The sequence below is a fragment of the Microcaecilia unicolor genome, chromosome 5, assembly GCF_901765095.1.
Source record: "Microcaecilia unicolor chromosome 5, aMicUni1.1, whole genome shotgun sequence".
Taxonomy (NCBI): Eukaryota; Metazoa; Chordata; class Amphibia; order Gymnophiona; family Siphonopidae; genus Microcaecilia; species Microcaecilia unicolor.
Genome location: NC_044035.1, coordinates 50845074 through 50861397, shown reverse-complemented (window position 1 = coordinate 50861397; position 16324 = coordinate 50845074). Strand labels below are relative to the sequence as shown.

Sequence of the window (16324 nt, the reverse complement as noted above, 5' to 3'; positions counted from 1 at the left end):
GGGGAGCCTACATGCTTGCATACTGGACAGAGAAAGCTCGTCTAATAAAAGGAAAATTCTGATGCTATAGTATAAGGATTGAAATCCCCTGCACTGGAAAGGTTTGATGAGAGTGGGTAAAGATCGCCTGGGTTTTAACCGAAAACAATTTTTGCCATTTTTAATGTGACAGAAAATGCTCCTCTTCAGTAATGGCTCAATTGCTCAAATGCCTGTCAGATCTGTTTTCTGTGCCCCGTGCTCCCTACGGAGGAGAGAGAAGGGCTGCTTCATTCCTCTCCATTATTTATTATTATACCTGGCTCCTGATTAGGCTGAGCTCACTCATACAGAGAAGCAATAGTCTGGTTGCTGATCTTCTATACTTTTACACACCATTAGCTCATAGAAGGGTGATGGCTCTGTTTTCCTTACAGCATGCCCCTCCTTAACCATTGCATGTCCAGGCTCTCTCACTCTAATATGGCATATATTGGCACACATACCCTCTAATTCAGGCTTGTCCAACCTTTTGCTGTTGGGGGCCACATTTTATATTTTGTAAGAGGGCCAAAACACACACTATTGTATTTTGCCTCATGTTTCCTCAAATAGTGGCAAAATACAATGGTGCGTTGTCCCATCCCAGCCTTCACCCAGTCTTGCTCTCTAAAGCACCCCTCCTAACCTTCACTGCCTCTCTCTCTCATGTACTCCCCCCAACATTAACCCAGTCTCTCACATTCTCTTGTGTACCCCCAGTCATCATCCAGTCTCTCTCTCGGGTACCCCCCAATCTTCACCTAGTCTCTTTCCCCTCACCTGACTTCTGCTTCCCCACTGCAACTTGGCTCTCTGCAATCTTGAGCTGCACGGTGCCGGAAATTTAGGTTGGTCTCACAGTTTCAAGAATTGCCAAGTTTCCGAGGACCAGAAAAAAACTACTTCATAGTCCAGGTTCTGGATGGACCAGCCTGCCCTAATTCTTATAATCTTCAGGCCCAATATTCAGCCAGTGGGAATCAGCGTTTTGCTGACCATCGCTGGCGCTGTGCCCCCAGAAATTCAATGCCGGGTCATGTCCGGGCACTGACATTGAATTTCCGGATTTCTGGAGCCAGCTAATGCGATATTCAGCACTTCAGCAGTTATGGGTTATTGCGTAAAGGACCCCTTTTGTGAAACCATGCTACTGATTGCCATGCAGTTTGGTAAAAGAGGCCCAAAGATAGGACGGAGTGTGATGCGGTACTAATTATGCAGTTCACCTGGTCGGTTAAGTGCTGATTTTTGGCACTTAACAGACCAAGTGTTGACTTCTCTCCCGGAAAAGAGCCGGTTTTCAGTTCAGCACTAACTGGTTAAGTGCCGCTGAAAAATAGTGGATAGCTTTGAACAGGTGATGTAACTGGCCAGGAGCTGTTTCTGGCCAGTTAAATTGCTTTGAATATCGCCCCCATAGTGCCTAAATTAAAGCACCATTTGCATACTAAGTTTACAGAATATTAGCACTTACACATGTTAAATTCACTTGCGTAAGTGCGTTGTGCATGTTCAGCAGTATTCTAGAACATGGGGACACAGGTCATAGAGCTGTAAGTGCAAGTGGGCATTCACAAGGGGGATGCACCACTGTTCCCTCTAAGCTGAGCGTGAGTTCTCCAACTGCATTGCTGCCAGTGCTTAGTGGTGTGTCAATGTTGTGTTTTCAATGGCCAGAGACAGTCAGGTACTTTGGAGTCCTTCAGAGCATGCCTGTCCCTCACTATTGAAAATGTGATAGCAAAACAGCACCACCCACTGGCAGGACCTTAGGTGGAGGACTCCCACTCAGCTTAGAGGGAACGATGGGAGGAACATGGGCAGATCCAGCACTTTCATGCATAACTTATAGAATACAATAAGTTATATAGTAAAATGCAACGTTTACGAGCTCACATTTACTCCTGCCTATTACATGGCGTAAGTGATAGCACCTTAATGGTGGTGCGCTAATGATGACTTATGCTTTATCAATAACAGAATCTCGGTACCCAGATGCTGTTATAGAATTTGTACTCGGTGCTCTGCATTTTGATGCCCAGATTTGGGTGCTCTTTATAGAATTACCCCCATTGGTTGTTTTACTGACTCCAGATTTGATTGATCTATTTCTGGATTTACTTCCTTTTTACCTTCCCCATCCCGCCCCCACCTGCATGGACTTGTATTCTTGCTTTGGTTAGGCAAACTTGCTGCAAGTTCCAGCAGGCAGTGGAGAGGGAAACCAGCACTGGATTAACCTGGTGGTCAGGTGGTAACCCCATGTACGCTAGCGATGTGCATATTTATGGGTGCCTCCATTTAGGCACTCTGATGCCATGTGATGAGAGCCTATTTTTATAATGGCATCAAGATTCTGTTATAGAATACTAAAATAATCTGTTATCGGCACCTTACCTAAGGTGCCCACAGTTACATCAGCCATAGACCTGCCATAACTGCAGTGGCATAAATGCATCAGGCATGCATGACTTATCTGTTGGAGAAGGAACTTAAATACTGGACATTATATTTGATAATCATCTTACTTTTGAAGCTCAAGTAAAAGCAATTTCTGTTAAAATATTTAGGGCATTATGGAGATTTAGGAGAGTATGCTCTAACTTTGCACCTGACTGAAGTATTCCAGGTAATCATAAGTACATAAGTATTGCCACACTGGGACAGACCAAAGGTCCATCAAGCCCAGCATCCTGTTTCCAGCAGTGGCCAATTCAGGTCACAAATACCTGGGAAGATCCCCAAAAAGCTCAATACATTTTATTCTACTTATCCCAGAAATAAGCAGTGGATTTTCCCCCAAGTCCATTTTGACATATCTGGATTATTGTAATATGGTGTATGCTGATTGTCATAAGTATTTATTGCAAAGGCTGCGAACATTACAGAATACTGCAGCATGTCTCATTTGTCAGGTGTCAAGATTTGATAGCACTCTGCCCCTAGTGGCAAAATTGCATTGGCTCACAGAAAAACAGAGTGGGGTTCACACTCTCCACAGCAATCGAGCACAACTGTTGTGTAAAATTGCATTGGCTGCCAATAGAGGCCAGGGTGATATTTCAGATCTGTGCGACTGTATGTTTGATCATGCATGGCCAAGCCCCGAATATATGTCGAATTTAATCAACATCTTAGCTAAAAATGATGATGCTTCTACTAAACACTCCTTAATGCTGCAGTAAATATCCTAACAGTAAAAAGATTAGGTACAAGAGGCTATTCTCTACATCTTATATACTTTTAGCTGTGAGCAACTGGAATGCTTTACCTTTTGACTTTAAGATGTATATCAGATTATAAAACTTTTGAAAGCTTTCTTATTCCAGAAATTTTTATTAAGTGAGAATCCATTTGGAATACAATACTTAATTGTTGTTTTATTCCTGAGAATGCTCAGATGTTTCTTATTGTGAGCCGCTGTGAACCATGTGGTATTGGTGGTTGATAAATGTGATTTGTACTGCAATGTAATGTAGTATAACATATAATATATATATATATATTTTTTATATTCCTACTCTAAAACTGTGCTTTTGGACATTTATGGTGCATTTTGTAGCCTTGTCTTCCTCTTATCCCAACCAGCTGTGTAGATAAGTGGCTTAATACAGTTCTAGAGAGAGGTTTTACAGCAAACACATTCCACACGTTTTATATTTTATTTATTTATAATTTTTATATACAATGAACAAGGTAATCCTTGCTTAGAAATATAGGCAAATAATATACATCTTTAACGTTCTCATCCAATGCTTTACCAGTTTCATACCAAAGAAGAAAAACATCAAAAAGAAAAGAATCTTACAATGGACAAAAAAGTTACCAATTAACTATACTTTAACACAGAAAATACTTTAACCTTTCTTAGACCCCAATAGTGAGGGGGGAGTGATAGAGTCAGAGAAGTATTCAAAGAAAATAAACAAATATTATTAAGTAAAAGCTGCCTTATACTCCAGGTTATTTATATTACTTCAACTGCTTCATTTCTAGAAACGATTTCAGTTGTTCCGGTGAAAAGAAAGTATATTTGTTTTGACCTAACTTAACTACACACTTAGATGGATATGCCAGGAAGAAAGAGCCACCAATATCGATTGTCTTCTGCTTCAAAGCAAGAAATGCTTTTCTTTTTTGTTGTGTTTGTTTAGTCACGTCTGGATAAATCCAGACCTTAGATCCACAGAATTGAGCCTTAACATTGCGAAAATATAGTCTTAATATGTTATTATAATCCTGTTCAAATACAAGGGAAATTAACAATGTAGCTCTATCAAGTATTATTTCTGAAGATTGTTCCAGTATGTCAGAGATATTTTGTAAGTCAGAAGTAATGTTTTCCGTTCCTCGCAATTCCCCTTTTGGTTTAGGAATAAAGTAAATTTTGTTCACCGGAGGAATAGCTTCAAGGGGAATTTTGAGAATCTCATTCAGGTATCTTCTAAATGTATCTATCGGGGTTACCTCCGATAGTTTAGGAAAATTTAACAGGCGGAGATTAAGCCGTCTGTTATAGTTCTCTAATTGTTCAATTTTTCTTCTCATATCCGTATTATCTTTGACAAACATAACCTTAAACTCCTTAAATGATTCTACTTCTTTTCCAAGATTAGACACTTGCTTTGTTAAGTTCTCTTTAACAGATTCAACAGTTGCTTTTAGCTCTTCAAACTTGGCATTTAAATTTACCACGTCACCTGAAGTTTTTTGCAGTGTAGTATTCATCCGGTCCAACATCACCCCAATTGTTTCCAGTGTCACCTCCGGGTTTTTCACTGAAGGAAAGCAAGTTCCTTCAGGCTTCAGAGTCGATTTTTGCATGCCCGGGTCCTCGCTGGTTGCCCCTTCCGATACACTTCCTGGATCGGCGGGGTTTCCCTCCAGGGACGCCTTCGACGCTGGACACGGACGAGTCAGCGTAGATGGTGGTGAAAGGGAGGTTTCTTCTCCCAGCGGGGATCACGCTTCTCCGAGAACTCCCGCTATGGGATCCTCCTCCCTCTGGGACCTGGAAAAGCCGGGGAAGTACCGCTCGAGAGACGCTTGGGCTGGGGAAGACGTCAAGGTAGGCTGAGGAACTAACCTTAGCTTCCCCTTTCTTTTAGAATGAGGCATATTTTTGAAAGAAGAATAATTTCCTCCCCAAACGCTCAGAGCTCTCTACCACCCAACCGGTTAGGCAGCCATCTTCAGTATAACATATAATATTATGTAAATTATGCACATGTAACCCTGGTCTCACCACTCAGACTTCCGGACACCAACTAGCTCTTTGGGTCAGCACCCAAAACCAGGGTCACAGCAAAAGTTTAAAATTCTGCTTGAGATGGGCGCAGGCCGGGGCTAGATAAAAAAAAAATACAGTAGGCCTTAGGGTTTTAAGCCAGGCTTTTATTCTTTACTATTTCTTTGTGAGTCCAGGCGCAAACAAACTTTACTCTCACTCAAAGAAATACTCCAGTCCAGGTTTTATAATCCAAACACGAACTTTACTTGAGTTCTGCAACAGGCAGTTTATCCAACTTCGTATCATCTGTGAACAACAGCTCTTTCCAGCTAGGTTTATATCCAAACCAAATAACTTGCTCAAAATTAGGTTAAGTGCCAGTTCAAGACTTTGATGTAACTTAATAGTCTATTTGTAATTTCCAGGGTATTTACTGCTCCTCCAGCCCCATACCCATCCGTGTGGGCAGAATAATCCAAGGCTGTGCCTGCAGCACTTTTGAGCTGTCTCCTCTTAGGACCAGATATTCCTGTGTGTCCTTCTCTCTCCTAAAGGAGCACCACTCAGGGCTACTACTTTTGGCTCCAAACAGGCTCTTTCCTGCTCTTGCTCCCGGACTGGGTTACCCTTGCTTCCCACCTGGAGCACTCCTCCACTCCATGGTTAATGCTTTTACTGGCAGAAACCTCCACTTAGTTAAGCCTTAGCTTCTTGGGCCTATCCAGGACACCCCCTCTTAGGGTTACTATATTTGCTCCAGCCAAAAAGAGGACACATACCATGCCCCCACCTCGCCCCCTTTCACACACACACCGCCCTCTGTCACATACCCCTAAGGGTGTCCTATCCTCCCCTCCTCTTACCTTACTCTACTGCCCTGGTGGTCTAGTGACCTCTTCGGGGCAAGAGCCTCCTCTTTTCTGCCCAGAGTGCCTGCATACTGCTCCTTGCTGACTCCGGTCCCGGCGCCGATCCAAAATGGCCACCGAGAGTTGAAGCGGCCTCGCAAGACTTCAACTCTTGACGGCCATTTTGAATCGGTGCCGGGACCATCAGCGAGAAGTAGTATGCAGGCGCTCCGGGCAGGAAAGAGGGGGCTCTTTCCTGCCCCGAAGAGGTCACTAGACCACCAGGGCAGTATAGTAAGGTAAGGGGAGTGGAGAATAGGACAGCACTAGGCCCACCCACTAACCAGCCTGCCCATTTGTCCGGAAATTCTGACAATCGGGCAGGCTGTCAAAACCCGCCCGGTTGCCCGGCCATGTCCTCAAAAAGAGGACATGTCCAGGTAAAACCGGACATATGGTAACCCTACCCCCTCTCCACACGGGTCCCACAACTTTTATTAACTCCAAATTCCACCCCACCAGAAACATTTCCCTCAGCGCTTTCCCATAAACACTTCCCCTTGGGGCTAGCCTTCTCTCTCTCCCTTTCCAAGCACTTCCCTCAACCCAACAACTCTAGGGAGTGGTTTCTCATCAGTCTAGCAATCCCCCTTACAATGGGGGATTACACACAGAAGTGGAAATCCTGCCCATGCTTCACCTATGTGTACACCCAGTAACTTGCCAAAGTTGGGATTGTGGAAGCAGGCAGCAAGGGGGTGCAAAGAGCAGTCGCACGGTTGTTGGCTCCTCTGGTCTCCTGCCCCTCTGACATTACTTCCTGCCCCTCCAATGTTATATTCTGGGGCAGGAGACCAGCAGAGCCGACAGCCGCGTGACTGCTCCATAGTGCATTCTTTCTAGCAAAAAAAGGTGCCAGTACTCAAATGCTAGGCCACCCTTCAGGGGTGGGGTGATCACTGAGGGATCCACCCCACAATAGCCAGGCCCCCTGCAACCAGTCACAGAATCTATGACAAGGCAGAATTGGTGTGTAGAGCCTGACCTCTTTCATTAAAACTTGGGGTCCATGGGCCAATTTTAGCAGACAATGGAAAAGGTGCTGGCACTCAGTACCCCCAAGTACCCCCTCAAAAAAGCCCTGGCTCCGTGCACCCCTTTGCTAGGATGGTGGTGGAAGTGATGGGCCTTGGCGGGGGGGGGAAGTGATATGCCTTGGGGGGGGGGGGTGTGATGTGCCTCAGGGGGGAGCTGACATACCTCAGGGGGGGGCGCAGCTGTGACTTGCCCCGGGTGGCACTGTGTACACTTCCCTTGCATTTGGGCATCATGTTACGTACTCATGCTGTTGTAGAATGGCGCTTAGACATTCTGCTGACACTTTCAAAGTGAAGCACTAGTATTCTGTACATTTATGTGCGCAAGGGGCCTTTAAATGCCGGCACCCATTCAGAGAATTACCCCCTTTTTGTGTGCAAAAAACATGAATATGTTTTTTTTTTAAACACAAAATTTACAAAAACTTCATTTAAAATGTAGAATAACTGAACTATGTGTTGGCTGTGCACACCCACAGGAGGTAATTCTGGAAAGGTCGTCTAATGTTAAGTAGTAGTAGTAAAGTTAGGCACCAGGATGATGCACACTAAATGCAAATGCTATAACAGCGGTTATGTGCGTAACTGCTGTTTTAGAATACTAGCATATGCCCATAGTTACACGCCTAACTTTAGATGCGAGCACTTCTGCCGGCTCAACAGCTGCTGTAAATGCGTGTGCCTAACTGCTAGCTAGTATCTATAACCCGTGCACATAAGTGCTAGGCATGCCCCTAACCCACCCATACCCCTCCCAGGTCCACGCCCCTTGCAGTTGTGCACTGTGAATTTTGCATGAACATTTTGTAGAATATTGACTAATCGCAGTTACACATGTAACTGCTAATTAGTGCCAATTAGCAGCAATTAACAGCAATGATAGTCAAGTATTGCTTGTTAACATCAATTAATGGCTGGGTTATGCATGCAGCTACTACTATTTTATAAATCGTGCCTGCACGTGTGCATTCTAAGCATAAAGGTGTGCGTGCATCTTTATAGAATCAGGGACTGTGAGGGAGTAGGTGGTATAGTGAACAGCACTTCCTCACTGATATTGCAATGAAGCCACCTTGCAGCATGAGTGCGAAGAATAAGTCACCTTAGGGTAGGTGGGACAAACCTGCTGAGTCAAGGGGACACGGCTCAGGCTGGGATGAGTTTAAATGCTGTGGAGCAGAATGGATCAGGGAGGCAAGAGGTCCTGAGGGCAAGGGTCCTCACAAGGTGATCTGGCTTAGGCTGTAGTACCTGGTGGAGTTCCAAGGAAGAAGGGTGGTCCTAGCTCAGACCTTGTATGCCGAGTGAGAAGCTTATGTGTGAAGGAATTCCAGGGTTGCAGGGCTACCGAGAGGGGGGGCAGGGGGGGGGGGGCAAAATTCCCCGGGCCCGGGCCTCTCTCTCCCTCCTGCTCCTGATGGAACCTGAGTGATCACGTCCCGAAAGAAGCAGGAGAGAGAAAACTCCAGTGCCGGGTCCCCCTTGGAGGCTGGGGAGGACCAAGAGGAGCAGACACTGCAGGTCTTCCTCCAGTGCTGCTCTTCTGCCCATTGCTTGCTGAGCGGCTGCTTTTCCTCTCAGGCACACATGCTTGGTTTAGAAACTGAGCATGCCCTGAGAAAAAAAGCAGACGCAGGGGTAGGCAATCGGCAGAGTGAAGAGTCAGCACTGGAGGAAGATGTCTTCTGCTGGTGGGGCCTTGGGAACCCCACCAGTCAAAGTATTTGAAATTTTGAATTGCGATCCGGGGGGAGGGGAGCGCAGCAGCGACGATGGGGGGGGGGGCAGTGGACGACAATTGGGGGGGTCGACAGCGGTGATGATCATGGGGGGGGAGGGCAGCCCTGCCCCGGGCCAGGTGACGATGGCTCTGCCCTGGGCCCGGTTCAGTCTCTTGGTGGCCCTGCAGGGTTGAGTGCCAGTATGAAAGAAGACTGCCAAGGTAGGCTCAGAATCCCTTGGTTGCTGAACTGTGGTTGTGAGTAATGAAGTGTATTGAACCTATGAGGAAACAAGCTTGTATATTTCCTGTGTACATTGTAATAAAGTTTTCCTTTTGACCTTACACTGCCCTCAGGTGTGTTTTCTGAGGGTTCTATGCCTCCCTGCCAGATGACTTTATCACAGTGAGACAGCATATTCATCTGAGGCTGAGCCATCTAGCCTCCTAAGGCATTGCATAACAGCATGTAGAGGTTATGTCCTCTATCATTTTTTAAAGATCCCATGATGACTTAGAAAACAGCAGATTTTTTTTTTTTTTCAAATACCTGTCAAGAGCATTGGAGGCATTTTAAGTGTGTGCTTTCAGTCGAGATTGAAATCTACTTTGCATTTCACTGACGGCATATCCTGAGAGCTAAAGTGAAATGTTCAGGATGGATCCAGCCTGTCACTAGAGAGTGCTGTCCTTCTACACGTAGCAGAAATAATGCCTGTGAGCTTTTCCAGTACAATACCATGATTTACTCTCCATGACATATTTACTCCACCGTGATTGGCCACACACAGAGTAAACTGGAGTCTGTGCGTGGCAGAGGATCTCATCAGTTTGTGGCCTGATTTACTGCCCCCCATTTCCAATATTTATGACAGTCTGAACTAACACTGCACTAAGAGTGTCCAGACATTGGTAAAGTGGTGTGCTGAAGGAATGTATACTGCATCAATGCTACTGAGACAGCTTTATAGCACAGTTCATCCTGGGCAGGTCTAATCATTTTGATTGAAAATGCTAGATATTTGAAAGAGTGCATTCAAGGAACAGAAAGACCAGAAATTTCAGTGCTCTAGCTTCCAAGAAGAAAGGAGGAGCCTCCACGGAGAGTCAAAGCAAAACAGCAAAAGCAGAGGCTGACAAATGCGCAAACCAATAGGGAGATAATATCAAAAAACAGTTTATTCAGAATATTCATATCAAGGACCCGACACGGTCCGTGTTTCGGCACCAAAGCGCCTGCCTCAGGGGTCACAAACAACTTTCAGAGAGAACAAAAGACCAGCCAAGTTTGTGACCCCTGAGGCAGGCGCTTTGGCGCCGAAACACGGAACGTGTCAGGTCCTTGATATGAATATTCTGAATAAACTTGGTTTTTATATTATCTCCCTATTGGTTTGCACGTTTTCAGCCTCTACTTTTTGCTGTTTTGCTAGTGCTCTAGCTTCAACAGAAGTGAGTTTAGCAGCCATACTTGTCCTGGAGGCAACTTAATTCTTTGTAGGTTGTGTTCTCTACGTATTATTGCACTGTGGTTTTCAACCCTCTCCTGGTGGAACACCCCGCCAGTTGGGTTTCCAGGATTACCATAATGAATAGATCTCCAGCATATGTGTGCCATGCATATTCACTGTGATAATTCCTAAAGAGCTGAGTGGGAGAGGATTGAGAAGCAGAGTATTACTGGACCGGTATAAGAATTTTCCAAAGTGGATGTTGCACATTCGCCTTCGAGGCTAAGCAGGTCTCTGCTTCAGCTACCCCCCTCTCTTCTTCCGAAGTCGTGTCAGACAAAGGGTTTCCCTATGGTCTTAAAAGCTCTTACGCAACATAATTTAAATAATTTATTTTTTAGCCCAGTAAATTGTATCGCAAGCTCCACGGGAAGTGAAAGAGTTGAATTATTTATTTACTTATGTATTTACTTATTTAGCACTTTTGCTTCATGGTTGTTTTTATTAAGCGCTCTTTTTAACATTTTGTATTTATGCAGGGACCTCAGCGAGAACTTCATCCAGGCAATCCCAAGAAAAGCTTTCCGGGGTGCCACTGACCTCAAAAACCTGTGAGTAACTTGTGCATAAAGATTACTGTCCTGTTTTATTGGGAAGGTGATATGAGAACGCTTGACAGATTTTATCATTAAACAGAACAGGGGAAGCCAGAGGCTACAAAATAACTGGGGGGGGGGGGGGGGGGGAGGAGTTGGAAGCACTGAGCCTAATATAATTAAACCACTTTTAAAAAGTTCTATTGGCCACGTCAGAAATATAGGAGGCAATTGTATAAATGGATGCCACAGTTTAGGTGTCATAATAATGTGGGTAGTGAACCTCTTCTGTAAGGCTACGTACGCACGTGATCTGGCATTGATGCACCTGGATATAGGTGCTGACAGCTCTATGGCTCATGCTGTTAGGTTATACGTGTAAATGTCACCTTTAGGCAGTGACGTAGCATGGGGGGGGGGCCACAGGGGCCTGGGCCCCCCAAAATGGATCCAACCTCCACCATTGGGTGTTTCATTGGTATTATGCATAATACCAATGAAACACCCAATGAGCAATGCAACGGAACATTCAAATAGCATAGATATGATGCTAATGCTTTTCTATGTAGCTGAGGGGCCAAGTGCAGATATATAGATGGGGACAAGATGGGTGGTACAGAGTCAATTATGAATAGATTGGTGGTTAAACTCAGGGCAACACCTTTGTACAGTTACGAGGAACTTTTTAAGTTACAGAGTGTGTAGCAAGCTAGTCCATGTGTGCAGTGAGTGCATAGTCAGTTACCACATGTTTTAAAGGCTTATGAGAAGAACCAGGCTTTCACCTGCTTCCTGAAGCAGAAGTAGTCTCAAGTTAGATGGTGATGCTTTAGTTTAAAACAGTGCCATAGCCAGACTTGACATTTGGGGGTGGGGCCTGACTTATGACTTTTGCTCTGATAGTTTGTGTCCAGCATTTTCTGTTTAGTGCTATGTGTTTAGCGAGTTGACAACACACATACAAGTAGGACTCCTCGTTTTGCATTCACTACTTGGTGTATTTATTGACCCCTGATGCAGACACTTTTTTAGCGTCGAAACACGGCCTGTGTCGGGTCGTTATCTTTGATATAATAAAGACTGTTGGACTCACGTCTCCAGTGGTGAATCGTCTATTAGTCTCTGCTTTTGCCTTCTGGGGGGGCTGACAACATGAGGGTGCATTATGAATATAGGTGTGAGTAGTGCTTGGTATACTCCTAAATAATGCCTTAGCGTGTACTTGATGACAGATTTTTAAGTAAACAGTCTATCCTGCATCAAACATAAACCCCATACATACTTATGGAACATTTGGGATCCTTTTACAAAACCACTGTAGTGATTCCCAGCGTGGCAAATGCGACAAAGCCCATTTAATTCCTATGAGCTTTGTCGCATTTGCCTCGTGGGAATCACTACCACGGCTTTGTAAAAGGAACCTTTTGGAAACACTGACATTGTAAAATAAATTTGCATTATCCCATAAGTTAAACTTTGTCATTATAGTAGTGTTGAGTCTGATCAACATCTCAACACACATCACAGTATCCTGCAAAATAATTTACACAAATAATACATATCCTTCAACTATTCTTTATAATAAATTTAAACACCTTAATAAGCTCAGGGGGTCTTTTACTTAGGCGAACTAGCGTTTTTAGTGCATGCTAATGATTAGGATGCGCTAAACACGAGAGATGCCCAAAGGACTATATGGGTGTCTCTAGCATTTAGCACATCCTAATCATTAGCGCACACTAAAAACGCTAGCGCACCTTAGTAAAAGACCCCTTATATTAGGGACAAAGCCAGACCTCGTGGGGGAAGGGGGCCAGAGCCCTAGGTGGGGGGCACATCTTGGTCTGCCGCCCTGCCACTGCCCCCCCCCCCCGCCACCTCACCGCAACCCTGCCGCTCCCCACCTACTTCTGCAGCAAATACCTTGGCTGGCGGGGGTCCTCAACCCGTGCCAGCTGTTGTCCAGCGCCAGTCTCCAGCGCCGTTGCATTGCCTGCCTTGCTCTGTCTTACCCTCATGTCCTGCACGCTCCTTTTAGTGAAATTGAGCATGAAATTTGGGGGGGGGCCTAGATCCCAGTGGCCCCACGTAGCTATGCTACTGCCCTATATTAATAAAACAGGTACATACTTTTGAAGTAGTTTAAATATGTAGCCTAAGAAATCTAATATAAAAATACCAACCCCTAACACTGCACACTGGACTAGCAAGCTGTTAATTTAAACATATATTTTGTATCCACAGAAATCCCTATAGATCCTTCTCTAAGAATTGATGTAAAGCAGAAAAATGGCATTTCCCCAGGAATATGCCATACAAAAAAAAGTTGATTTTGGTGTAATACCAATGAAAACATAGATCCACTTAAGGAACTTATTGCATTCAGGATCTGCACGACTGTTCATAAAATTATTTATGGAGACGCCCCATCATATATGCTAGATCTTGTGGACCTCCCACCTAGAAATGCTAAAAGATCTGCCCGCACCTTTCTTAATCTACACTTCCCCAACTGCAAAGGACTAAAATACAAACTAACACATGCTTCCAGCTTTTCATACATGGGCACACAATTGTGGAATGCACTGCCAAAACAAGTAAGGATTATTAACGACCTAACTAACTTTCGCAAATCCTTGAAAACCTATCTCTTCAACAAAGCCTACCATAAGACCCCTTAACCATATACCACACACCACCATTCCTACCTTATTCTACTCTCTTCTACTATAACTGATTGATTAAAAAGTATTGACATCTTTGCAACACCAATTGCCATAACAGGTTTCTGTAAGCCACATTGAGCCTGCAAATAGGTGGGAAAATGTGGGATACAAATGCAATAAGTAATAATAATCCTTTCCTGTACCAATCATATTGTGAAGTACTGTACCTATAATACAAAGCCTACAAAAATCACTCAGGACCTATAGAGCTAATCTACTTTACCATAACACCACTAACTTACAGAAGTAACACAACAAGGAACCTGCCTAGGATAATGCAACACAATAAATATTGCAATCAGACCTAGAACATCAATACACCTATTGGAAAACTGAACTAGCTGAATTATTACAGAGGCTTAAACAGAAACTCCATGCAAACAAACTACTTGGCCTCAGTCACAAACACTGAACACAAACAGATCATTGCCAGGTACAAACTAAGTGATCATAAACTTAAACTATGGATACATAGACAAAAATTAAGCTTAAAGCCCAAGAAGCCACACTCTGCAGGCAGTGCAACCCTAGAGAAATAGGAAGAGAAACATCACCCTGCACTCTTCAAATTATAAAAAAAAAAGCAGTGTAAATTAAATTGACTGTAAAACTGACATTTTCCATCACTGAATTAAGAATCAAATTCTTCTTCCTACATTTGTTGTCTGGTTGTTTTGTTTTTTTCCAGTCATGTTTGTCCCAGTCTCTGCTTTCCTCTAGCTTTTCTTAACTTCCTTGACAAGATCTCCAGTCCATCCCCTACTTCTTCTCTCCCTTCCTGCCTTCTTCATGTCTTCTCTTATATCCATCTCTGTCTTTGATCTTTTCCCTACAGCTTCCCTTCATTTATTTTTCCATCTCTCAATCTACTCAGACTTCATTCATTCTTAGTGAGGGTATAAGTGGCCTAGTGGTTAGGGGTGGTGGACTTTGGTTCTGAGGAGCTGAGTTCAATTCCCGGCACGGGCAGCTCCTTGTGACTTTGGGCAAGTCACTTAATCCTCCATTGTCCACCACATTGAGTCTGCCATGAGTGGGAAAGCACAGGGTACAAATGTAATAAAATATTCAATCTTCCTTTTTTTTTTTTAAACCACATCTACCTACAGCTTTTCATTGCCCTCCTCCTCTTTCTGTCTTGTCTTGTCTTTTCTCTCCCTGTTTGTAAAATTCTAAACACAGAATGGACAGAATTTACCAATCAGTCTTGGCAAAACATCAGCATTTTAGAAATGCTGTTCACATGACATCACAAAAGCATTAAGATGGGTCACGAAAAATATTAATTTTATCTTGATGTTCAAACTGTTTCACAATATAGATTAGCTTTCATTTTTGCTTTGTATTCCTGAATTTTGTTCAGAAGTACAGCAGTACGATTGGTGGTTGCAAAATGAAGAGACTTTATGAATTCAACACAACGAGCCTTATTCAAAAAGTACTCCCCCCAACATTCAAAGCCATCTAACTGGTCAGATATAGCTGCTGGCTGGTTAAATACAATATCAGTGCCTAACTGCTAATATTCAGCGGGCGATAACAGTAATCTCCACTGAATATTTCTGGTTTGCGCCTCACGCATAAATACCTGTCCTATCTTTAACCACTAAAAAGTTAACCAGTTAGTGCTGAATATCGGCATAACCAGTTAACTTTTAAGCAGAAACAGCCCAGCATTGAATATCCGGGTTTAAAACTGGTGGAAGACATCAAAAAGCGCTGCCTGCCGCCGGCTGAATATCGGGGCCCCTTTTCCTCGTTTTGCCACGGAATAAAGCCAGTAATAAGAAAAAACACGGTGAGAAAATAGCCACATGTTATTATTGTAAACCAGTTGTAAACGTCTGATCTTAAAAGTACAAATACTCAGTCTTGTTGATATTCAAAGCGAGTTAACCAGCCAGTAACGGCTGCTGACTGGTTAACTGGTCGTTTTCACCAGCACTTCTGGTTATCATCACTGAAAATGACTGGTTAGTACCAAAATGCAAGCTGGCTATGTCGAGGGTGTTCCAGGTGTGTTTCAGGGGTGAAGTGCAGTTAGCTCCTGATTTTCAGAGCTAACTGGCCAGTGTTAGCGCATAAATAAGACCACATAAATAGCAGTCTTATCTTTTTTTTTTTTTTTGACATTTATACCCCTCGTTATCCCGAAGATACTCTAATTCAATGTGCCTTACAATAAATAAAACAACAGCAAGGTTTACAATACCATAAACAAAATATCAAGTAAAAGCTGAGTAGCACAAATAAGATACAAATAAGAACTAAATAATAAACCGTTGATGGCCAATGGGTAGGACAGGGGCGTAGCCAGACCTTGGCAGGGGGGGGGGGGGGGTCCAGAACCCAAAGTAGGGGGGAGCACATTTTGGCCCATCTCCCCCACCGCTTCCGACCCACTGCCGCCACCGACCCCCCCCCCCCCCCCCCCCGCCGCCGTCGCAAACTACCTTTGCTAGTAGGGGTCCCCAACCCCCGCCAGCTGAAGCGTTTATCTGTCCCGCGCTGGTCTCTTGCACTTGCTTCCTCTCCTGTTTTCAGCACGCTGTGCACTGCACGCTCGTTTTAATGAAACTGAGCATGAGCGAGCATGCTGAGTTTCATTAAAATGAGAGCATGCACGGCGCGACTG

The 16324-nt window shown here is 44.1% G+C and overlaps 1 protein-coding gene across 1 annotated transcript in view; it reads left to right on the top strand.

The window, feature by feature from the left end:
• Positions 1-16324, top strand: part of SLIT1 (slit guidance ligand 1) — a 584144-nt gene that overhangs the window by 349283 nt on the left and 218537 nt on the right. The window contains exon 5 of the mRNA XM_030202872.1: positions 10907-10978. Coding sequence (XP_030058732.1) covers positions 10907-10978 — 72 coding nt within the window. The remainder of the gene's footprint in view (positions 1-10906; positions 10979-16324) is intronic.